General features: G+C 39.1%; 2 protein-coding genes across 4 annotated transcripts in view; one reads left to right on the plus strand and one right to left on the minus strand.

Moving 5' to 3' along the window:
- The window catches only part of QRSL1 (glutaminyl-tRNA amidotransferase subunit QRSL1), a 30777-nt gene extending 16384 nt beyond the window's left edge, over window positions 1–14393 (minus strand). For 2 of the 3 annotated variants that reach the window (XM_021693395.1, XM_021693394.1), the window contains exons 1-5: window positions 14265–14393; window positions 6445–6604; window positions 6031–6129; window positions 4906–5002; window positions 574–750 (exon numbers count right to left, since the gene is read on the minus strand). In XM_021693395.1, the coding sequence (XP_021549070.1) occupies window positions 574–750; window positions 4906–5002; window positions 6031–6129; window positions 6445–6604; window positions 14265–14288 (557 nt within the window). In that variant the 5' untranslated portion in view covers window positions 14289–14393. The remainder of the gene's footprint in view (window positions 1–573; window positions 751–4905; window positions 5003–6030; window positions 6130–6444; window positions 6605–14264) is intronic. The other variant, XM_021693396.1, reaches the window with a different exon arrangement.
- Window positions 14394–14483: 90 nt separating this feature from the next.
- RTN4IP1 (reticulon 4 interacting protein 1) overlaps window positions 14484–26183 on the plus strand; it is a 44206-nt gene continuing 32506 nt past the window's right edge. The window contains exons 1-4 of the mRNA XM_021693143.2: window positions 14484–15174; window positions 20789–20940; window positions 21716–21784; window positions 22692–22816. Coding sequence (XP_021548818.1) covers window positions 14892–15174; window positions 20789–20940; window positions 21716–21784; window positions 22692–22816 — 629 coding nt within the window. The 5' untranslated portion in view covers window positions 14484–14891. The remainder of the gene's footprint in view (window positions 15175–20788; window positions 20941–21715; window positions 21785–22691; window positions 22817–26183) is intronic.

The following is a 26183-nucleotide window of genomic DNA, read 5'->3' on the forward strand; positions in this document are numbered from 1 at the left end:
TAACAAACATGAAGAAAAGTTTACTCCATGATACACATTTTTAGTTGCAGATTTATGAAAACACTATTTTAAATATCCTACTGATACATATCAGGAACATTTTTTTCTCCCCCCCCCCCCTTTTTTAGACAAGCCTGATTTAGCTGAAGGATAAACCATAATTAATAGCTCAGCAGCATTCAACTAAAGCCATGGTATCTTAGTCCCTAAATATTTGTACCATTGGTGAACAGAAACCCAAATAAATTATTTTAAAAATGAAATTCAATTATGCTAACTGGTTTATTCTGCAAGATCCATAAAATCATGTTTTTTAAGAAAACCAGTTACTAGAGAGGAAGAGTTTAAATATTATCTTCAATTAAAGTTAAATGTATAAAATACACATTACATATACTGTACAGCTGAGCATATTTATAAGATACAATTTTTATATACCATCAAGCACAAATAACTCACTGAAAAGAAATAAAAACAGCACGTATGAACTACTCTATTATTGGATTCTGAGGATGGTTTATGACTCTTTGTATTTGGTCGGGCTTCACATTACAACAGAAGAAAGCACCTTACGCAAAGCATGTGAACGCTGCTACCGCCGCCGCACTCCCTCCTGAGCTTCCTCCAGTTATAAGCCAATTTGAATCCTCATTCTCACCATGGGCCTTCTGCTTCCTCTTTCCTCTATATTGTTTTGAGTAACTCCAGGGGTTTTTAACTGGTCCAAATACACCATCTGTGCTTCCAGATCTGAGATGAAGTGAAGCAAGATATCTTTAACGAAACTTTCACTTTATATGAGAATTTCACTTCCTGATTATATTATTTGCTCCTAACACTGTATAATCCACTGGAACTTGAATTGGAAAAGGCAAGAAGCCTGCTTAGATGTAGTCTTCATTAATTAGATGGTTGAGGAGGTGGAGGATGGGAAGTAAGAGCATGTGGGAGAAAGTAGAGAAAACTAGTCTGTTAAGGAAAGAGGATTTTTACCCCAGTTGATCATCCAATTCAGCTTATGATGATTTCCCTTGTAAATCAAGGTCTTGCAGTTGAAGAGTGTCATAAACACTCAAAGAGTTAACAAGAAGTCCTCTGAAGGATTCCCTCTATTAACCAGATGTTTTAAGACAAGCGTAAGTTAAATAATAACTTATTCTAAAAGTTTTGAATTAATTTCAATCTTACAGGTAAGTTGCAAAAATCAAATATGAAAAGGACTTTATACCCTTTACCCAGATTCACCTATTATTAACAAATCACCCAATTTGTTTTACCATTTGTGTGCTTTATGTGTGTCTGTAACATATACAAATACTTTTTGTTTCTGAACCACGTAAGGGAAAATTAGGTGTATCATGGCCCTTTACCCCTAAATATTTTAGTATGTATTCAGTGTGCATTTCCTAACAGTAAGGGTTTTCCCTTATGCAGTCACAGCACAGTTATCAATCTCAAGTAGACTTAACATCCATACAATCTTTTTATCTAATCCACTGTATGTAATCCAGTTTGGTCAGCTGATCCAATAATGTCCTTTACAGCATTTTACCCCCTCCCAGTACAGTCTCGAGTCAGGTATTGCATTTAGTTATCATCATCTCTTTAGCTTCTTTTTGTACATTTTAAATCATTCACCAGCCAATGGACATTGAGTTATTTCCAGTTTTTGGCAATTATGAATAAAGCCACAATAAATATTGTACTGAAAGACCCTAGCCATTGCTTTTGTGTAAATATGAGTCTTCATCTCTTGGGTAAATATGTAGGACTGAGAATGTTGGATCATATGATGTTTACTTTATAAGAAACTGGCAAACTATTTTCCAAAACGGCTATACCATTTTGCATTTCCTACCAACACTGTATGAGATACTCAACTGCTCTGCATCCTTGTTAGCACTTGATACTGTCATTTTTAAGCCATTCTAACAGGTGTATGTATCTCCTTGTGGTTTTAATTTGCATTTCCTGAACGACTAACCATGCTCAGCTTTTTTTTCATGTGTTTATTGCCAACTATATATCTTCTTTGATGAAATGTCTGCTTACATATTTTATCCATTTTTTTTTTTAATTGGGCTGTTTCTTATTTTTGAGTTGGGTAAGGTTCTATATATACTGGATGCCAGTTCTTTCTTAGATACATGTTTTGCAAAGATTTTCTCTCAGGCTGTGGCTTGTTTCTTCATTTTTTAGTAATGTATTTTTTTTTTTTAAAGATTTTATTTATTTATTTGAGAGAGAGAGAATGAGAGACAGAGAGCACGAGAGGGAAGAGGGCAGAGGGAGAAGCAGACCCCCTGCTCAGAAGGGAGCCCGATGCGGGACTCGATCCCGGGACTCCAGGATCATGACCTGAGCCAAAGGCAGTCGCTTAACCAACTGAGCCACCCAGGCGCCCTTAGTAATGTATTTTAAAGTAGAGAAGTTCTTAATTCTACTGAAGTCCAATCTATCAGTTTTTTATTTTATGGATTGTACTTCATGTGTCTCATTTAAAAAATCTTTGCCTAACTCAAGGTCACAAAGATTTTCTCCTACATTTTCTTCTATAAGTTTTAAGTTATACTTTCCTTAGGCTCTTTTAATCTGGGAATATTTTCGTAGCCTTCCTTCATTTTTTATGATATTCATATTTTAACAGAATGTTTCTCACTTCAGACTTATCTTTTATTTCCTTGTTATTGTTTCAGGTTTAACATTCTCAGCTGGAATACCGCATAGATGATGGTGTGTCCTTAGGGAATCACATCTAGTGTTACACGATGTCCACTTACCCTCACTGATTATGTTCATTTTGATCAGCTGTTCAAGGCAATGTCCTAATAACCAATGTTCAAGTTTACTCTCATGGATTAATTCATTCAACATATATTTGCTGAGTGCCAAGAGATACCACTGTAAATAAGAGAGTCAAAGATTCTGCTTCTATGAAACAGGGAGCACAGACCAAGCAAATATTACAAATGTGACAAGTGTTATAAAAGGGAAAATAGAAAGCACTTTTGGTGAATGCTTTCTCTCCCAAATCAGGAACAAGGCAAGGATATCTGCTCTTATTACTTCTACTCAGTGTTGTACTAAAGTCCTAATCAACACAATAAGAAAGAGAAATAAGAAGAAATAAAACTGCCTCTATTTTTAGGCTACATGATCATCTACATACAATATACCAAAGAATCTACAAAGATCAACTAGAACTAAAAAGAGAGCTTAGCAAAGTCATGGGATACAAGGTCAATATAGAAAAATCAATTATATTTCTATATACTAACAAACAATTAGACATTAAAAAAATACCATTTTATCATTAAAACACTGAAATACTTGGGGGGTGCCTGGGTGGCTCAGTCGGTTAAGCATCTGCCTTTGGCTCAGGTCATGATCTCAGGGTCCTGGGATAGAACCCTGCGTTGTCAGGCTCCCTGCTCAGTGAGGAGTCTGCTTCTCCCTCTCTCTCTGCCCCTCCCACAGACTCATGCTCACTCTCTCTCACATAAATAAATAAAATCTAAAAAAAAGTTGAAATACTTGGGAATAAATCAAACAAATTACATACAAGATTTATATGCAAAAAATCATAAAAATACTGCTGAGAAAAATTAAAATCTAAATAAATGGATAGATATAAAGTGTTCATGGATCATAAGATACATATTAAGATGTCAAATCTCCCCAATCGATCTATAAATTCACAATCATAATCAAAATCTCATCAAGCTTCTTTGTAGAAATCAGCAAGCTGATTCTAAAACTTCTATGGAAATGCAAAGGACCTAGCATATGTAAAATAATTTTGAAAAAGAAAAACTGTTAATGGACTCTCGCTACCTAATTTCAAGGCTTACTATAAAGCTACAGGAATTGGGGCACCTGGGTGGCTCAGTAGGTTAAGCGTCTGCCTTTGGCCCAGGGTCCTGGGATCGAGCCCCACGTCAGGCTCCCTCCTCAGTGGGAAGCCTGCTCTTCCCTCTTCTTCTGCCCTTCCCCCAGCCCACTCGTGCTCTCTCACTCTCTCTTGCTCTCTCAAGTAAATAAATAAAATCTTAAAAAAAAAAAAATAAAGCTACAGGAATCAAGATAGCATGATATTAAAGTAAGTAGAGAGATCAACAGAACAGAATCCAGAAATAGATCTATATATGTATATATGCTCCAACTGATTTTTGACAAAGAAACCAAGGTAATTTAATGAGGAAAGGATAATCTTTTTTTTTACAAATAGGGCCAGAACTATTGGACACCTGTGCAAATAAATGAACCTTGGCTTTATTCACACCACATACAAGGTAATTAACTCAAATGGATCATGAGTCTAAAGATAAAAACTATAAAACTCCTAGGAGAAAAATCTTTGTAACTGTGGGTCAGGTAAAAATTTCTTAGTTAAGATACAAAATGCATTAATCGTAGAAGAAAAAAAAAGATGAAGTGGACTTCATCAAAATTAGGAACTATCACTCTTTGAAAGGAATGTTCAGAGAACGAAAAGACAAGCCAGAGACTTGGAGAAATTATCTGCAAATTACCTATCTAACAATGGACCTGAATCCAGAATACATAATACATAAAAGAACTCTTAGAACTCAGTAGGACAAACAGCCCAATTAAAAAAAAAAGGGTAAAAGATTTGAATAAATACTTCACCAAAGAAGAAACATGGGTAGCAAAATAAACACATGATGTTTAACATCATTAGTCATCAGGGCAATGCAAACTAAAACCAAAATGAGATCTGACCATATACCTATTAAACAATAAAACATAATCTCACAGAGGGACTGAGAAACTAGCATTAGAGTCCTCAAGAAATCACCTCAGGGCTTTTGGGTACCTACATTTAATGAAATTAAAGACAAAGATGAAAGAAAAACAAGAGAAGAAAATTTTAATTTTACTTACCCCATTGCAAACTCATCTAAATTTGTTTTTCCCATCAGGACAGCTCCCTTATCCAACAACTTCTGAACAACTGTAGCATTGTAAGGTGGTACATAACCTGAAAAAATTATTTTTATTGTAGGAGAGAAAACAGTGAACATGTAAATCACACGCAAGAAACAAGATTTTAAACTACAACTAAGCTATTGATATTGACATGTATTAATTATTCCTAATTTGAGTAGCAGGTAGTACTTTCTTCCAAAAGCTAGTTAATTTTAATCTTGCTACTGCTAATTGCTCCATTTTCCAAAGGCAATGGTATATTCACTATTTTTATCATCTAAAAACATTAACAGTTACTACTACACAATACTGAATGATAGAGATGTACCCAATTCATTTGAAACTAATAGCACATCATTATTTTGCTCATTGTACTTGAAATGCTATATCCCATAGTAATTTTTTATCTATTTCCAGTCAGAAACAGATCTTTATTCTCAACTGAAATTTCATCTAGTTTGTACTCCAAGACAATTATCAACAATCTACCTATCAGAGGAACCTGGGGCATATTCCTCATAGACTTTCTTTTAGTGTGTAGCACTCTGAACAAGATTTTGCCATGTCTTTTTCTTTCTAGGATCCAGAAATCTTGAGAAACAGGTTTCCTTTTGACCTACTAAACTGTAAAGAATAAAACTAAGCATCACTATATACTCAGATAAATATAGTGATATAAGAGATGGAGGAGTTGGGAAACAAAAAACAACTAGACAATAAAAGCGAATCCTCAGACCACCCTCACGAGAGGGGTGATGACAGCCCCTTCCTCCCTAGTCCCGTGGTATTGATGAGTGGGAGTCAGAGGGTGCTGAGTGTGTGTGTGGTGGTCAGTTAGTAAATCTCCCTAAGTAGGATTTCTAAAACATCCTAAATAGGATACATCCATTAAGCTGGCCTACCTCTAAGGGATAATTTTGAATTCCGAAAGAGCCAATAGTAAAAATATTCCAGCCTAAGTACTTCTTTTGCAGATATAATTAGTCTGAGGATACTTTGGTGCTTTAGTATCTTATCTTTAATTTAAGCTGAAAAAATAGTTTCATAAAACTATTAATGCTCTGGTCGATTAAACTTTACCTTTCAGCATGTTTGATGCACATGTCGTCTCAATGCCGGACGTGCTAAAGTTGTCTTTTACTGCAACGGGAATTCCATCTAAATCCCCAAGTGAGTGACCTGCATTAAAAAGCCAAAAGAATAGGAGCTACATCCAGAATATAAAGACACATTAATACTAGTTATTACAATAACTATTAGTTTTTGGTAAAGATACTTCTTCATAATTCAAGTTGATGTTAGAAATTATTACAGTTGGGCATTAGAAAGCATCACATACCCATTAGCCTTATTTTTATTGTACCTCATGGCAAGTTCTTTAAATAAGGCTATGTTTTATGTTAAAAAGCCTCACTTGACAAATGGAGACTGCTACATCCAATTAAATTCTTTCTCTAGGGATATGCCAATTAAGTAAAATTCACAGTAATTTACCTTTCTTGTATCTTTTCTCCGATTCTTCAGCTTGCTTTAAGGCCACCTCTTCTGATACAGTAATGTAAGCATTTAGAAATTTGGTCTTCTTGATAAGGAAGAGACATTTTTGACAGAGCTCTGTTGGAGTAATGTGGCCTTGTTTCAGTGCTGTAGAAACCTGTAATATATACAATTCAAAAACCTTTTACTGAGGGGTGGGGGCATAGGTTAGCCCGGTGATGGGTATTAAAGAGGGCACGTACTGCATGGAGCACTGGGTGTTACAGGCAAACAATGAATCAGCAAAAACTAATGATGTAATGTATGGTGATTAACATAACATAAAATAAAAAAAAAAACTTTTACTGAGGCTGCAGAAGATACAAGTATTATACTGAGTGGGGAGATAGAGTGGTAAAGTGTAAAATGTTGAAGTGAAGAGAACTCTATACCTCGGGAGTATAGTGAATGAGGGTAATGCACCCATCAGCCTGAGTAGGGGTGGATGGGGTGGGGGGGAGGCTTGGCGTGGGTGGGGCATGGGTGGGCCAAGCCGGGAATGCAGGCAATACAGAGTGAGAGCAACAGTTGGACAAGGCCCTGCAGGACCTCATGACTCGAAGTGAGATCTTTATGTTTTACTGCAGAATTCGAGTAAGAGCCACTACAAGTTGAGAGAAATGCTTATAAAATATGGGTTCAAAAGCAAACTAAAACCAAACTTCTCCGCAATCCTGTCTTGGAGGCATTAGGAAGGCTAGTAAACAAAGTGTTAAGATAAACTGCACCACAAGTGACCAGAATCTGTATGTTTATAGTAAGCGAAGCTTGAAATGATGACTATTTAATACTTCCTGGAGGAATAATAAGTACTTACTAATTAGATAAAAGCAATGAACAATAAGGCAAAGATGACACCAAAGCTTTGCAGATTATCTCAACAGAGTTGGATGAGATGGGGGCTTGGGGAGAAGGTGGATGGGTGGAGTAATGTTTACTGAGTACTTACCAAGAGCCGGATACTATTGCTTTGCGGGCATTACTACCTCCCTTCACCTTAACACAACCATGTCAGTTATATCTTATTAACCTCATTTTACAGATGCAGAAACTGAAGCTCAGAGAGGTTAGTGATTTGTCCGAAGCCACACAGCAGTACAGGGTAGAGGGAAGGTCATAAACACGTGCTCTTCCACTATCTCTCTCTGCGCTACAGCAAGCTTAGTCTGTCCTCTGAGCTGACTGCACCTTCAGGTGTCCGACATCCACCAAGCAACAAGAGTTTGCATTTGAGGAGAAAATCTGCATATCATCTGCTCTCAGCTGTTGATTAAATCATCAAAGCAGCGGTATTCTTAGGGCTGAGGGTTTTAGGGGAGCAAAGCAGTGGCAATAGGCCAAGGAGAGGTCCCCTCAGGCTGATGCATAAGAGGAGGAAAGCGTCGCCAAGGGGCGGCTGGGGGAGGGGCCCTGCAAGGGGCAGGGCAACTGGGCTATGCCATGGCCAAACTGGTAATGAAGAAAATTATGCCTGCCTTTCTTTGCCTCCCCTCAAGTCTCCTAGTGCCTACTATCCTCAGGCTGCTTCCTGACTTGCCAGCTGGTATAAGAATACAAGGGAAACGAGTTACAGTGGTGGTTACAAGGGCAAGAAATGAGACTGTCCAGGAGCACTCATTTTAAATGGTGCTGATCTTCATTAGGACCATTCTTAGGAAATCCAGATTTGAGAAAGTCAGTAAGAGAATTGGAGAAGGGAAATGAAAACAAAGATGGTAACTAGCTAGAATGGCCTGAGTATAAGGAGTGTGAAATAAAACAGTGCAGCTTCCCTGGGGCAAAACTGAAGGTGGTGTAGCTGAATATAAGATGAAATCAACTATAAGAGTTTTTGTTAAACCAAATTCGTTCTCCCTGACTTCTCTCTAATGGAAAGTAGGCTTTTCCTTGAGACCCCTGCTTGTCCTGCAGCTTTCCCAAGAGATGACTGCTTTAGCTCCTACCCACCAGAGACCAGAGTCCAGCGGGGGAAGGGAGAATGTGCAGGCAGGCATCCTCCTCATTCCTCAATGCCTTCCTCTTCCCTCTTCGTTCAAAAGTCCCAGCTCAGCTGAAGTTCAGGCCTTGGGGGAGCTTATATCACTCTCCTTGGGGTGTGAATCCACCGTCTCCCGAGTACTCCTTTTCATTCATTGAAGATTCTCACACTTAGCTCCCTTTAATCTTTACCGTGGCTCCTGCTGTTATTATTCTGGTTGACTTCAGACTTCAAGTAACGTACACTGACACCTGGCCTCTCAGTTCTTGACCTCATTTCAGGCAAACTTTTCCTTCACCTTGCCCCAGTTACCAACTCAGCTCAGACTACATCATCACCAGTATCTCTAGAACCTCCAAAACCTCAATTTTAGTTATCCCACACCTCCTGTCCACTCAGCTTATTTGCTCAACCATCCACATGGTCAAGAAAAACATGGGGACCTCAGTCCTACAACTGCAAAGAAACAGAGTCTTCCAACAACCAATGAGGTTGAAAGAGGACCCCGAGCTTCAGATGAAACCACAGCCTTGGCTGACCCCTTGATTTCAGCCTTGTGAGACTCTTGTGAGCAGAGAACCCAACTACTCCATTTCTGGACTCCTGACCCACAAAACTGTAAGATGATAATAGGATTATCTTAAGCCAAAAAGTTTATATTAATTTGTTAGGCAGCAAGAGAAAAATAATACATCTTCTTAGAAAAATTAAGAAATCTTCCTCAGGAGCCACTCTTAGCAACTAGGGAAAGAGATCACTGTAAATACATATAATTTAGTAAATTTGTCCCTATAACAAAATTAATGTCAATAATAGCACTTAGTTCTAGGCATTATCCTAGATGCTTTATATTTCTTTTTTTTCAAGATTTTTAAAATTTTATTTTAATTCCAGTATAGTTAGCAGTGTTCTATTAGTTTCAGGTGTACCATATAATGATTCAACAATTCCATACAACACCTGGTGCTCATCACAGTAAGTGCCCTCCTTAATCCCCATCATCTATTTCACCCATCCCTCCACCCACCGATGTTTTATATTTCATTTAATCTTTATATCCACTATGAGGGGCTGATATTCTTATTTTCTTTTTACAGATAAAAAAACTAACATTCTTGCTTGAGGTCACAAAGCTAGAAAGTAGCCGAGCTGCTGGGATTCAACCAAGGCCTGTTCTTGTTTCCAAATCCCATGCTCTGGACCACTATACTATTAACTTTACAGAGAGCATCAGAAGTTCACTTAGGAAGAGAACCACCTTTTAAAAAGAATTGTCTTGATAAATGCTGAAGGTATAGGAGAGCCCTTGAGGCCTGAGTGTCCAGTTGACTGGAACCCATTAACACACTCCATTCACGCTTTTGTCTCCAATGTTTCAAGAAATTGCATCAGGATCAGTAGCAATCTCACATTCCTAAAGCCAGCAGTCAATGCTCAGTCCTCATCTTACAAGTACTTTTCAGCAGCATTCAACTTAAGAGAACACTCTCCTCTTGAAGCTTTTTCACTTGCGTTTCAGGACACCAAGACCTGGTTTTCCTCTTGCCTTATTGACCATTCCTTCAACGTCTCTTTTGCTGGCTCTGCTTCCTATTGCTGACTCTTAATGTTGGAAAGTTTTAGGCCTTCTTCTATTTTTGTACTCAATTCCCTGGGTGTTCTTATCTGGCCACACACTTTTATTATCTTCTATACTCTGGCCACTTTATATCCTCATACCTAGCTGCCTTTCTGATCTCCAAACTTCTAGATAGCCACCTGCTTAAATGACTTCTTCACCTGGATAGCTAGCAGACATCTCCACATTAACATGCCCAGAACAGAAGTCTTGATAACTTTCCTCCTTCCAAATATGCTTCCTAAGAGTCCTTCCTGAATGGGGGCCCTCAAAAAACGAAAAACAGAACTATCATATGATCCAGCAATTCCAATTCTGGGTATTTAGTCGAAGAAATGAAAACACTAATTCAAAAAGATACATGCACCCTTACGTTCATTACAACATTATTCACAATAGCCAAAATGTGGAAACAACCTGTCCACTGACGGACGAATGGATAAAGGAGATGTGGTATATGTACGGTGGAATATTAGCCATTAAAAAAGAATGAAATCTTGCCATTTGTGACAACATGGATGCACCGTGAGAGTATTATGCTAAGTGGAACAAGTCAGAAAAAGACAAATAACGTTATGATTTCACTTACATGTGGAATCTAAAAAACAAAACAAAACTCATAGATGCAGAGAACAGACTGATGGATGCCAGTAGGGAAGGAGGTTAGGGGATGGGCAAAATGGGAGAAGGTACAAGAGGTACAAACTTCCAGTCATAAAATAAATGTCATGGGGATATAATGTACAACATGGTGATTATAGTCAACAATATTGTACATTATGTAACTTTATATGGTGATCGGGAAAAACTAGACTTATTGTGATCATTTTGCAGTGTATACAAATACCAAATCATTATGTTGTACACCTGCAACTAATATAATGTTCTATATCAATTACACCTCAATTAAAAAAAAATGGGGGGAAAAACCTCTTCCTCATCTTTTTTTTTTTTTTTTTTTTCTTCCTCATCTTGATGTTACCACTTTCCCAACTGCCCAGGTCAAAAATCTAACCATCCTCCTTCATTCTTCTCTTTCCCTCAAACTCTGTATCCAATCCATCAGCAAGCCCTAACTTAAAAAACAATCCCATTTCACATTATCTCTATGGCCACCCCATCTATGCTGCCATCATCTCTTGCCTTCTAACTGATCTTCCTGCTTCCTCGCTTGCTTTCCTACAGACCATGTCTTTAGGAATAACCTGAGGGAGCTTTTTAAATTTTAAATCAAATCATATCCACATACTCACAAATTTCCAGAGGATTCTCATTACACTTAGAATAAAATCCACACTCCTTAGCACGGCCTAAAGTTTTCCATGATCGGGCTCCTGTTTATCTCTCTAACCTCATCTCCCACTATTCTCCTCTTCATTCACATTTCTCTAGGCATGCTGGCCTTCTTGCAACTCCTGAATGTGTCAAGCTTGCTCTTGCTTCAGACCCTTTGCACTTACTGTTCCCTTGGCCTGGAATACTATTCTCCCAGGCCTTCCCGGGGCTTCCCCTTCATATCCTTTAGATCTCTTAAAAATAGAGAAACCTTTCCTGACCACTCCCAACACATCTGGCTCCCCCCACGAGTTCTCACACTGTGGCCTGCCTAATCTTTCTTCATAGTACTTATACTACCTGTGATTATATTATTTACTTAAAAAAAAAACCACTTCTTTAATGCCTGTTTCCCCACAAAAATGCAGGCTTCATGAGGGCAGGAACTTCTGTTTGTCTTCAATGTTAATTCCATGTCTGGAACACAGAGGTGCTCACTAAATGTTAGTTGAATGAATGAATACCTGAGTTATTTAAAATTTGGAATCTGTTTTCCCATAGAATAATTAAGTGTTCTTAGGTAGACCCCCAACAAGCCTATTCAATATATAATTAATAACTTTAGGATTAATATTAGCCTGATGTCTGGCTCCCAGAAACACTGGGAAGATACCACAAAAGAGGAAGGTGAAAGTGAGACTCCTCCTCTTTCCTGAATGTACCTGCATAAAACTTGAGAAATAGGACTTTTACCTTCCCATTTGGCATGTTACCTCCTTTTAGTGCTTCCTTCCAGGCCCCCTCTGTTACTCTAAGCCTCACTTAGGTCCCCAACATTGCCTCAAAACTCTAGTTTCCAGCTCCTCTCCCAAATTTCCTCCCCAGCAAATTTTCCCTTTCTTCAATTGATTATATCAACTAGCGTGTGATGGAGAGAAATTTTATTAAACTATTATAACTCACAACAATGGGTGAATAAATCATTCGACCCTGCAAGGCATCTTGATGTATTTAAAAGAGAACATGTACTAAAATAATTAATCTCTAATTGGTAGAATTTGGGATGTATAATGATCTGAGAAAAAATACAAAGCGGAGAGAAGATATTTTTTGGGCTGGGAAAATGACTACCAAATAATGTTTTGTGCACAGTAGGCATCAACAAATATTTGTTAAAGAAGTAATTAAGTGAAAGTAATCCTTTTCAGGCAACCTCTTGTGTACCTTAGGTCAGCTCTCCTGTTTTTTTCCGCCTGGAGGCAAAAGTTGTTTCTCACAGGGGCTCATTCAACAACACCAGAAAGGGGTGGCACAAAAGAGGGGCTGCTGAAGGGGGAAAGGGCAGAGAAAGGAAATACTGTATTTTTATAGGTTGCATTTCATTTTAAAACTAGTTTTTGGTGTTTTGTTTTTTTTAAGAACAAATTGGATTCTTTAGTAGAGGAATTTACTGTACAGAAATATATAGTAGAGGCCAGAAGCCATATTAAGATGGTAAAATACTAATGTATTTTGGGAAAGAACTATATTATTAAATGCCTGTCAATTTTAAGTTATGATAATTTATAGCTTTCTAAAAGGCTACCATATGGGGGGGGGTGGTTGGAAGATTTCCCAGGTGAAGATACAACAGGAAGATGGAAGGCAGGATAGGTCCTCAACACCTACTTACCAGCAGAATCACCTGGAGCTTTGGTTAAACCATATAATCTGGTCCTCAAATCACACAGCTGCCAAAGTGGGACACAGCTGTGGTTTTAACAAGAACCTGATGTGATTCTTGTAAGAGTGGGCCCGCAGACAGTTCTCAAGTTTGAGAGATATGGGCCAGAAAGCAAGGAGACATGAACTGAAGCCTTAACAGCAGAGAGTAAGTGAAGAAAACAATTTCCAGACATAAATTCCAAAACAGAATTAACAGGGCTTAGTGATTTATTGGATATGACAGATGAGAAAGAATGTAGGGGAACTGGGATTAAAAGTTGTGCCATTGGGCGCCTGGGTGGCTCAGTTGGTTAAGCGACTGCCTTCGGCTCAGGTCATGATCCTGGAGTCCCGGGATCGAGTCCCGCATCGGGCTCCCTGCTCGGCAGGGAGTCTGCTTCTCCCTCTGACCCTCTTCCCTCTCATGCTCTCTGTCTCTCATTCTCTCTGTCTCAAATAAATAAATAAAATCTTAAAAAAAAAAAAAAAAAAAAAAGTTGTGCCATTAAAAAGAGAATATTAAGAATTCAGAAATCAGGTTTTTGTTTTTTAAGGTGGAGATTGAGAAATAAGAAGTGGTTCTATTACAATGCTGGAGTCAACTTTGGTTAAATTAAGTGGAGGTGGTTATGGGGCATTTGGAAGAGATGTCCAGAGGGCACTTACAAATATTAGACTAGAGTTTAAAAATGATGGCTAGGACATGAAGACACAGGTGAGAGAACCATTAGTATCTTAGTGGTAGATGAAGTCTAGAGAATATGTCAAGGCGGGGCGGGGGGGAGGGGGACTAAAAAATACTCGTTTGTATTTTGCAAAGTACAGATCTGCTGAGCCTCTTAGCGAGAACTGCATCAGATGAGTGTCGGGGACAGAAGGAGACTGAAGTGGACTGGCGGAGCCCACTCTAAGAGGCCAGAGTGGGTCTTGGGTCTGAACCAAGCCTTAGCAACATCTAATTGAGAAGCCGCCGTATACTTCCACCGCACAGCTCCGCGCTAAGTCTCCCTTGCTGAGGTCCTAACTCCAGAATGGGTACAGGGAGTACAGCTGAAGGCCCCAAAGGTCTGAAGCACCCACCCAGTTCCAGGAAAGGAGACGGCGAGGCTGACCAAGATGCGAGTCAGACCCGGGGGCTCCTTGTCCACGGAATCCGCGAATCTTTCTGACCTCCCTGGGCCCTCAGCGGCCAGTTCCACTCACTTCTCGGAGGGTCCGGCCCAGCATGGTCCTCGTGCCCAGCCTGCCACCATAAGGCCCAGGTGACAAGGAGGAATAAGAGAGGTCAACACCCGCGCCGGGGTCACACGGGCGCAGCCATCTTTGATCGTCACTGCGCCTTTCAACACCAAGTACTTAGATTGGTCGAATTGCAGCTCGGGGAAATGATCTTTGCACGCGATTGGTTGGCGCCGCAAAGCAACTCCTGCGGCGAAGGAGAGCGGGTTGTAAGGAGACTCGGGCTAGGGTCTCGGAGGGAGTCGGGGAGACTCTGATTCTATGTGGCGTCTGGGTCGCGAGCGGAGTTAGCTTATCCTGCCGGGGGCTCCCGGGACAGGGCTGGATTCTAGGGGTTTTGTTTTTGCTTTTCAAAGGGGAGGGGGTGTGAGGAAGGAGGAGAATGGACAGAATATTGACTGGAACGTTAATTGGGGCTTTTCAGATGGGAAGAGCAGAATAATTCCATATTCTTCTTCCTTCATTTGCTCCATTAGTTAGGCTGACTTCATTTTTGAATTCTCAACTTTGAAATCGGCCAGTGTGTTTGATTCAGGGGTTGGAGTTCGATCCCATTTAAATGCATTTTAATTAGGGCACGCAGTTCAACTGATGTTTACGATGGAATTTCTGAAGACGTGTGTACTTAGAAGAAATGCATGTACTGCGGTTTGCTTCTGGAGAAGCCACGCCATACAAAAACTTTTAGTTGGAAAGATTAGTACTACCTCTTCAAGGAGCACTGTCATGCCCGCCTGGGTGATAGATAAATACGGGAAGAATGAAGTGCTTCGATTTACTCAGAATATGATGATACCTGTCATACACTATCCAAATGAAGTTATTATCAAAGTTCACGCTGCAAGTGTAAATCCAATAGATGTTAACATGAGAAGTAAGTTTTCGAAAGACATTCCTCCTTACCTTTTTTTAAAATTCAGAATTTCATCAGGGATCAGTTTTAAAAATTCAGTTGTTATTTGACTACGCTTCTTTGCTTAACACGAAGGAATAGTTTAGGTATTTGACAGTATCTCAGATATTGTTTGTCAAGTTTTTGAAATTGCAGTGTTCATGGTTTACTTTATTTAGTCTTTTGCAAAATATAAGCAAATACACCTTTTGAAATGTTTCCATGCTTCCTTAAAATGTAAATTGGAATTTGAGTTAATTTGGGTTCCACAGCTAACTTTTTGTTCTCTTCTCCTGGGAACTTGGTGGTATTCTGAGGGCTGTTGCAGGTTTTGGAGGTATGATTATGTTTTCACATCAGTTCAGAATTTGCATTTTTATAATAATTCTTTGCTCTCCCACTATTCACATCTTTATTGGTGCAGTGGGCAAAGCAGGACAGGTGCCCGATATACAGTCACAGTACTTTCCTCATTTCTGCTGTTGAATTTTGCCCTCTGCACTTAAAATACCCTTTCCTGTATGCTTCATCCTAAATGGGAATGTTACCATCTTAATTTCTGCTGGGGAATATTGACAAAGCTTGAAGAGCACTATATTCCTTAAGAATATATACACCATGCAATTAGTATAGTGCTGAAAAGACTGATTACTACTTGTGAATTTAACTTTGGGGGAAAAAATGACAAAAATATTCCTCACCCATGGATTCTCAAAAAATTTTTGAAAATCTCTTGGGATGATTGGTTAGTTAACTTCCTTGTTATAAATAAGCTGCCATATGCAGTTTAATTTAACTGTAGGTCTGTGTTTTGAAGGCCTGTATGTAACTTAGAGTTCTTATCAGATTGCCTTGTAATAGTTACTGTATGTGAACTATGTGTGATTAATTAAATTTCTTGGTTTATATGAACCAATTATAAAATTTAATCATTTTGCAAAATTTATGGAGAAGTTGGAAAGTGTTGAGGCTGAAATTTTTGCATTTTTCCTCCTATTTTGCAGGAGCTGTGTGATGATTAGGGTGTCAGTTCTCAGGTGTTTTGGTCTTAAGATCTCTTTACCCTCTTGATAATTACAATGGGCTTTTGTTTGTGTGAGTTATAGCTATCAGTATTTACCTTATTAGAAATTAGAGGAGCAAATTTAAAATTTTTATTCATTTAAAAAGGCAGTAAACTCCTTTGGTGTTAACATTACAAAATTAAATCAGGTTAGAAGTATAAAATGGTATAAAGGGACACCTGGGTGGCTCAGCCGGTTAGGCGGCCAGCTCTTGATTTCGGCTCAGGACATGATCTCATGGTCCTGGGATCAAGCCCTGCATCGGGCTCCCTGCTCAGGGGAGAGTCTGCTTCTCCCTCTCCCTTTGTGCTCTCTGCTTCTAACTCTTATTCTCTCTCAAGTAAATAAAATCTTTAAAAAAAAAAAAAAAAAAATCTCTTAGGCTCCTCAAAAAGATCTTGGGGATGTAAAAACTTAGAGAACTGCTGGATTAGGGAAATAAAGTCCAGTGTCTCGGTCTTTAGGTTTCTTTATTTTTTTTAAATTTTATTTTTAAGTAATCTCTACACCCAACACAGGGCTTGAACTCACAACCCTGAGATCAAGGGTTGCACGCTCTACCAACTGAGCCAGCCAGGCACCCCTTGGTCTGTAGGTCTTTTGGCTCCAATTTTTAATGTTGCTATTTTTTAACTTAGTGACTATATCTGGACCTGGGCTGTCCAATATAGTAGCCACTAGTCACAGGTGAGTGTCGAGCTACTGAAATGTGGCTAGTTTGAAATGAGATGTTAGTGTAAAATACACACTGGATTTCAAACAGTAAGAAAAAAAGAATGTAAAATATCATTAATTTAGATTGATTACACATTGACCTGATACTATTTTGAATATATTAAATAAAATATTAAGATTAATCATCATTTTTTAGTGGCTACTAGGAAACTTAAAATGACATATGTGGCTTGCATTATATTTCTCTTGGACCGTGCCAATCTAGGCAGTGTGAGGAATAGCTGTTACACATGTCTTTGTGGGGCAGGGGTTTGAGGAAAGACTTGGACTCCTAAAGTGCTTATAGCTAGAAAGCTCCCTATTAAGGATGAATTGAAATGTCTTTACTATGATTGTCCCATGAAATCCACATTTATATTCTTTTTATTTGCTCTGAAGTAAGAGGTGCTACTGCTTGTTGGCTATAGTGTTTTACTTTATTCATTTACATTGGGTATGAAGATAATTTATTTTTTATAGGCTATGTCTTTAAGTGGTGGGTTTATACCCAATGATCAGTATGTTTTTTCATCTCCTTTGACTGTAAATCCTTTGGAGGTAGATCCCATGTTCTACCAACCACTAACTGTTTCAGCACTTCACATATGTGGTTATCATTCAGTCTTTATTTTTGCGTCATTTTTTATTTTCATTTTAACTTAAGATTGCAAACTAAAATTAGTGGTGTTCTAACCTTGAGTAATTTGTACATTTTGTCTTCTTTTAGATCTGTTAACTTTTAATTTCTTTGAATGCATATGCACAATATGTTTTGTGTACATTTTAATTTCAGTAGGGTGCCTGGATCTCGACTTTATGGCTGCTATTTAACAATGTAATACTGTGACACGTTTTACTTTTATATGGTATTCTTGAGACTTCTTACTAGTTTTTTATAACTTAACTGAGTAATATTATTTGTAAGTTATATTTCCTGCTCATGGATCCTTTTGTTTAGTTTAGTTTTGTTTTGTTTTTGAGAATGTGTGATTGTTGTTGCAGGAGATACCTGAAATGGTAGCTTACAGAAATAAAATAATGAGTAGAAGTTTATAAACTGTAGGAAGCCATTATTTCCCTTAACAAGAATGCAAGGACCTATGAAGCCAGGCTGTTTTTCTGGAGATAGCCACTGTTATTGGACATAAAATCATAAATCATGTAAATGGCTAAATGAATAATCTTAAAATAGAAAAAAATATATAGCCAACAGCATCATACCAACAATCACTGATTTCTTTAGATGGGATTAAAGTCTGAAATTGATGACCTTAGGATTTTCCAAATCATCCCAACTCTGAGTCAGTTAAACTGGCAACCTCTAACAATGGGATGAAGCTCCTAAGGGCCCCCATTTATTTGTGTCCCCAAGCAGGTTCTCGCTCACTACCAGCTGCGTTCTGGATTTGCGACTTGTTGGGCTAGTACCAAAGGTGAGTGAGGCAGGGCTACTCTGTTGACCAAGAAACCTTGAGCAACCTTGTCCTGCAGGCTCTGTACCTCAGAAAGGACTGAAGCCTTTTTTGTAGCTCTGAAGCTGCAGCTACACTCTGACATGGCTAAATACCCGCTTTTGTTGCTCATACCACATAGGAATTTCAGTGAGTAATTGTTTAATTGTGTTTTAGTTATGGAAAAGGAATGTAAGACAGGAAAAGTGAAACGTGACTTCCGTGAGTATTACATGTGAAGTTGTTTTTTTCCCCTGATGGGGGGGGTGCACTTCTAACTAGCCAGATGGCAAATATGTAATATTGGCATGATGGCCATCAGCTTAGATTTTTCTGGGACTATCCCAACTTTTCAAACACTCTCTCCCACACATCTTGATTTTTTTTTTTTTAATTAGAAAAACAACTGCAAGCCACCCACCTGTCCTCTCCCACTGTATCCTCTACCTTTCCCTCCTGCTATATGGATTAACCTCCTTGTTCCTGTCTAAGGCCAACCCTCCACGTGGGTTCCTGATTCCATCCCCTTTAATCAACTCAGAAGCACTGTTTCAGAAATTCTTTTCTGTATCATTATAATGTCTTTCCCTTTCTATGGGATCATTCTGATTAGCACACAAACTTGATGTTTTTTCTCCCCTCTTAAAGAGGAGGAAAAAAAAAACACTCAAAAATCCTCTCTCCCTCTCACCTGTGCCCCTCCAGTCACTGTTTCATTTCCGTGCTCCCCTTCATAGGAAAATCTACTTGAGAAAGTTGAATCGTCTCAGGTCTCCAGTTCCTCCCTTCCCTGTTCTCTTTCGAGCACTCCAGTCCACAGCAACTGCTGTCAAGATCACCGAAGACCTCTGTGTTGCTGGATCAGCTGTTTGGTTTGGTTTTTTAAAAAATGTATGGCATCTTTTGACTTTATCTGAAAAACTGTTTTACCTCTCAGCATTTGACTTTTTTTTTTTTTAAGGTTTATTTATTTTTAGAGAGCCCATGAGCAGGTGTAGGGGGGCAGAGGGAGAGGGGGAGAGAATCTCACGAAGACTCCCTGCTGAGTGCAGAGACCAGGGCGGCCTCGATCTCACCACCCTGAGATCAGGATGAGTGGAAACCAAGAGCCACGGACTGAGCCACCCAGCCTCCCCAGCATTTGATTTCTTGAAATGACCCTCTTCCCATGGCCTTCAGCACCCCTCTGCACTGGTCAGGCCTTCTCAGTCTCCTTTGCTGGTTTCTCCTCATCCTTATGATTTAATGTGCCACCTCTGCGGGTGGGTGGGGGGAAAGGGGAAACTCACAGAGTGGGTTAGTGACTTCGGAGCATAAATTGTGGTACATGACACAAGAAAGGTGGAAAGAGTGCTTATCTTGGAGAGCCTCACCTAGCTCATTTCTCTGTTCTCAGAGAAATGTCAAGCGAAAGAGGCTATAACATAATTTTGTGTCTTAGAAAAGTCATTTTATATGTTGAAGCTTGTAATAAACTAGGTTATTGTAGATAGCCAGTTTATTTGAAACAAAAGTTATGATTAGAATGTTTTCAGCTCTATTTAGCTGCTATTTATGTAAAATTAAAAAAATAAAGATAGAAGTCAAATTAACTGCTTTATTATCCATCAGAATAGAGGTAGTCAAACTTTTTTTTTCCCCCCCACTCACGAATCTATGCACTTATTTCAGAGGTGCTCTGGAAGCATTTTTGAGGATGTGGGGAACGTTATCCCTAGACCAGGGTTAGGCATGGATACAGTATTTGATACTGTTTGTTAACTTCAAACAGCTTTAACATTTATCTTTTTTAAAAAATTTTTTTAAATTAACATATAATGTATTATTTGTTTCAGGGGTACAGGTCTGTGATTCATCAGTCTTACACAATTCACAGCACTCGCCATAGCACGTACCGTCCCCAATGTCCATCACCCAGCCACCCCATCCCTCCCACCCCGCTCCACTCCAGCAACCTTCAGTTTGTTTCCTGAGGTTAAGAGTCTGTTATGGTTTGTCTCCCTCTCAAACATTTATCTTCTTCACTAGACTTGGCACCAAATGATTTTGTTGTTTAACAAGTTCATGAATTAATAAAGGAAACCATTTTCAGAGAATAAAGTAAAACTATAAAAGGAAATACCAAAAGTTCTGAAGGCCGTTTGAGCAATGGTAGCTTTAGATGAACGAGTGGTTGTAACTTTGCAAGTAATTTTCTTTGGAAAGAACAATATTCCTTGTTTTTGTGCTTTCGAGTGCGATGATAAAAATTGTGAGGTTGATTATTTTATAATCTACATCTTGAGGATCTAGAATCTGGCATGTAACTCTAGTGGTTTTTAAATCATTTCATTCTTTTGGAGGAAACCGATAAATTGTATTTCACAGGTGGTTATGGAGCTACGGCTTTAAATATGAAACGTGATCCTTTACATATTAAAACCAAAGGAGAAGAATTTCCCCTGACTCTGGGTCGGGATGTGTCTGGTGTGGTGATGGAATGTGGACTCGATGTGAGGTACTTCAAGCCGGGAGATGAGGTGAGTTAACTCCTTTTCTAAATATGTGGATTTCATTTTGCTTCTTTTGGAAGTATTTCTGTATCCTTGACCTTTTTTTTTCTTCAAGTATACTGACTGAGCTTTGGGTAGAACCCTCATTTTCTTGGTTCTGTTGTTACATTTTTCACAAACAATTCCAAAAGAGCTTGACTCTACTTGAGCTTTCTAAATCCAGTGCTTAAGAACTGGAAGACTTTAAAATATGTAGGATTGGGACAACTTTTTTTTTTTTTTTCTCCTTGAAGTCTTTAAATGACAATTTCTACCTTTTGGGTTAGATGGTTTTAAAATAGCTAAAGTTTGGTATAATCACCTGTCACTTGTCACTTTGAATTTTTATACCAAGAAATTAAAGTTGAGCTCATAATAATAGTTAACACTGTTCTAGTTGCTTTTCATAAAATAACACATTTAATCCTTAATGAAGTAAGTACAGTTAGGCACAGTTTACAAGATGAGGAAGCCCAGCTGTAAAGGAAGTGCTAGAGCCAGTATTCAAGCCCCAGAGACTGTGCTCTTACTGGTACTCTAAGTAGTCCTTAAATACTGTAGGATTTATTAGCATCTGCTTCCAGTGTGGTTTGACTTGATAAATTCAGAATCATACTAAGTACTACATTTATGTTATGTGAAAATAACTCTTGCTTGGCCTATTGCTGACTTGTGCTTTTTCACAGGGTGGGGTCTGTATCAGGGAAAGCCCTCATGCTGAGCTTTGGTCAGAAAATGTTTCTAATGAAGCTGTGTGTTTCAGGTCTGGGCTGCAGTTCCGCCCTGGAAACAAGGCACCCTGTCAGAGTTTGTTGTAGTCAGCGGGAATGAGGTAACTCCCCAACTCCGTGCTGAAATGCCATTAGAAAGTATAAACAAAGACTGACAAATATCTCTGAAATAACTGGTTGCTTTTCACATCAGGTTTGTGTTTTATGGGTAGTTTTGAAAGAACTAAGATACAGAATAGGAACTTTTGAAAGAGTAAAAAAAGTATTTGATGTCCTTTAGTAACACTGCCTGCCAAAGTGGCTCTTTGTCTCACGGAGCAGGGATTTGGAGTGAGATCTAGAAACCCTGCTGTGTTTCTCAGTTTTACTCAGAATAAGCAGTTGAAACCAAATATACCAAATGGAGCATACCGGTTAATCATCAACAGAAGCATGGGAGTATCAGGCTTTTTCAAATAACTTTAAAAACAGTCTGATCAAATACAGTCAGGTGGCCTGACAATTTGAATAAAGAGAAAGGGGTTAACATTGAGGAAATTGGCTATAGAGGGAAGGGCAGGAAGGGAAAAAGGGGTATTATTGAGATTAGAGAAAATCTGGAAAGATTATCTTCCACTAAATGGGAGTAAAGGAAGCAGCTGATCTCAAAAATAAATTAGGATGTGTTTATGAGGGCTCAAGGTTTACTTGGATTTATTTCTGGGTATAGTCAGAACTAATGGGATTATCAAATGTAGTCTTCTTATGAAGAATTAAGCAGCTTTATCTGATAATGTAGCCTATAAAATATTACTGAACCTCTTTGAGCCAGGTTGAGTCATTAGGAGAATATTCCTTAGGGATAATCCTGGAGTAGGGTATGCAGTAAACAGTGAACCTGGCAGAATGTTATAGACCTATCTATGAAAGTATTTGGATTCCTATGCAGATAAATATACTTAATTTAAATATACTTAAATCAAAGGTTTGCATGTCATTGCTTATCTTAACTGTTGTCTTCAAATTTAGGTCTCTCTCAAGCCTAAATCACTCACTCATACTCAAGCTGCCTCTCTGCCCTATGTGGCTCTCACAGCCTGGTCTGCCATAAACAAGGTTGGCGGCCTGAATGACAAGAATTGCCCAGGAAAACGGTAAGTATCAACTGTGTCGTCTAAACCTCCCTTCTTTCCTTCTGTTGTAAGGTCTTTCTTTGCAGCAGATTTGTGAGAAGAGTATTAAAATTCAGATCACTTGCATGAGCAGAGTTGCGGTAACATTTAAAACAATCTCCAAAAAAACTCTTATTTGTGTCAGTTTGTACTTCTTTTTTTTCTTTTTAAAGATTTATTTATTTTAGAGAGAGTGCCTGAGCTGGAGGTTGGGGGCGGGGCGCGGAGCAGAGGAAGAGGGGGAGAGAGCATTTTCAAGCAGACTGTACACTGAGCATGGAGCCTGACGTGGGGCTCGATCTCACAACCTGGAGATGATGACCTGAGCCGAAACCGAGTCGGATGCTTAACCAACTGAGCCATCCAAATGCCCCCAGTTTGTACTTTCTTAACCTCATTGTGTTGATTCTTAGCCCAAGCAAATGGGAATTTTTAAATGGCAACATGTAGGTGAACTTGGGGAATCTGAACTTCGTAAAATAATGCAAATTTTTATGTAAATTTCTACAAAGCAGATCCATAGCTTTGATTAGGTTCTTGAAAAGGTTTAAGCATCACCTTATACATTTGCTAAGGAATGATGTCAAGGTACAGGTGTGTTTTCTTTCCCCCCCCCCTACCTCTGCTAGGATTTGCTCTCTGACTTGCAGATTTCTGTGAAGACCAGATATAAAGGGACTGCAAAACACTGATGAATATTCTGGAGTTCTCTTAGGCTTAATGCTTGGCATCCTTTAGGTCAATTCTTGTGCTTCAAGGTCTTTACTGTTTGAGTTAGCAACAGCACAGGGAGTAGGAATGTCTTAGGTGTGCTTGAGTCCATATCCAGATTCTGCTGCTCTCTAGCTGGGGGGCCCCCCTCAGTCACTTCTCTGAGTTTTAAGGGTAAAATGAGAAAACACAAGTAAAACCAGTGGCACAGGCTGTGGCCCATGGAAGCACTCCCTCAATGGTGGCTACTCTTATTAACGGTGAGACTGTATTCTTCGTGTTTTAGAAAGTTGGCATGATAGGGAAAACTGATTTTATTTTTTGGCAAGGTACTAAGAACCCCTTAATGATTGTGATAAAGGAGAGGGATCTATAGGTCAGCTTTTAATAAAACGAGTTTTTTGATTACTATGAATTAGCGCAGGTCAAATAACTATACTGTTGTGGGGGCGCCTGGGTGGCTCAGTCGTTAAGCGACTGCCTTTGGCTCAGATCATGATCTCGGGGTCCTGGGATCGAGCCCCATGTCGGGCTTCCTGCTCAGCGGGAAGCCTGCTTCTCCCTCTCCCACTCCCCCTGCTTGTGTTCCCTCTCTCGCTGTCTCTCTCTCAAATAAATAAAATCTTTAAAAAAAAAAACAAAAAACTATACTGTTGTGAACCTTACACTTTACATTTAATGTGTTGGGCTATAAAGGCTTGAATTTAATGAAAGCTTAATAGCTGTATTTCTGAAAGCAGTGTGAAGATGATTCATCTAATGAGCTGCTACCCTTTATTGTAGAATTCAAGGCAAATATTTATTCTAAAGGTCAACCCTGTTTATTTTTTAAGCTTTTGAAGTTACGGTTTAGGTCAACTACTTGGTTTAAATTAGTCTGGCCACATAGCTTTTTCTAATGGTCTGTCTTAGTTAATAACCTTGCAAAATTCAGGGTTTTAGGCCTTTATTATTACTGTAGGCTCTGCATTGACATTGATGCTTTATTGTTTTGTTTTTCCTTTAAAACGTTAGACTTTTCGGGGCGCCTGGGTGGCTCAGTCGTTAAGCGTCTGCCTTGAAAGGTGTACAGGCTCAGGTCATGGTCCCAGGGTCCTGGGATCGAGCCCCACATCAGGCTTCCTGCTCGGCGGGAAGCCTGCTTCTCCCTCTCCCACTCCCTCTGCTTGTGTTCCCTCTCTCTCTGAGTCTCTCTCTATCAAATAAAATCTTAAAAAAAACAAAACAAAACATTAGACTTTTCATGCCTGCATGACCATCCATGTGCTATGGTTAGAGAACTCTCATTCCTTTTGCCAGGCGGGGCTCTCCAGGCATATTTGTTTTTAGTACCTAGAAGAAAACAATTTAGAAATCACCCTAGTTGTCTTTTCTCAGATACATGAATCTGTGCCCCCATTTTACTGTTGGCCTTGTGGGTAATTCTTTGGTACTGTGTTATCTTCTGTTTAAGCAATAAATGCTTAGAACTGAGGAAATAGAACCCGCGGTCCTATTCTCTACTCTGCTGCTGACTCATCAGGTGACCTGGGCGTGTCATTTCTGGTCTCCGTGCAGTTTCCTCCAGGGTACTGCGTGGAAGATAGTGGCGGTTGTTAGGGGAGCTTTGAGAAGTGGAAAGCTTCTACTCTATAAGGTGATTACATGGTGTATTGAGTTGGGGGGTGTTCATTGATTTAGCCACATATTAACCAAACTGGAGTGAAATCCATTGTAAAGAGCCTCACTAGCTCGGATCTTGAGGCTCCTGCATTCTCACCTGACCTGTAGGATGCCTTTGTTCCAAGTGGAAGCGAGAGCTGTGCCCGCAAGTGCTCTAGGAAATCTGTTTCCTGAGGTTATTACACACGAGTGGTAATAATGGTCTACCTCTCCCAATTCCTTATTTGTGGGAATCAAATGAGAGGTGTGAGCACCTTAAACTACTATAAAAAATTTTTTACATGAAGAAATTATGACTAAAGTGGGATTTTTTTTTTTTTTTTAAAGATTTATTTATTTGAGAGAGAGAGAATGAGAGACAGAGAGCATGAGGGGGAGGAGGGTCAGAGGGAGAAGCAGACTCCCTGCCAAGCAGGGAGCCCGATGCGGGACTCGATCCCGGGATTCCAGGATCATGACCTGAGCCGAAGGCAGTCGCTTAACCAACTGAGCCACCCAGGCGCCCAGTGGGATTTTATTATACATAAACTCAGAGGTTCCAGTGTCCAAAGTGGCTTTTTTCAGTTTGACTATTCATGGTGAATGGTGGAGCATATTTTGGTTTCTCTAAGACATAATTATTTTCTTTCTATCAGCTGTTGACATTAAGGCATGTTTTAGTCTGCAATAAAGGAGGTCAGTGTTTGTTAACAAGGGCTAATAGTCTATTTTTCTAACTAGTTATTTTAAACAAAACAAAACAAAAACACCCATCAGCACCGTGGAAGATTTTACAGGATTTCTTTATAACAAACAGCTTTTTCAAATTAAAACAAAGCTTTCTAAGGTAAGGGTTCAGTGTGTTTACTTTTTCCCTTTTTGTTATATAATTGTATTTCTGCAATAACTGAGCATCCGTTAACCAAGGTGATAGTTTAATATTGATGTCACATAATATGTCATTTTTGCCCACACTTTGATATCACTAGAGAATGTC

Source organism: Neomonachus schauinslandi, chromosome 8 (genome assembly GCF_002201575.2).
Source record: "Neomonachus schauinslandi chromosome 8, ASM220157v2, whole genome shotgun sequence".
Lineage (NCBI taxonomy): Eukaryota > Metazoa > Chordata > Mammalia > Carnivora > Phocidae > Neomonachus > Neomonachus schauinslandi.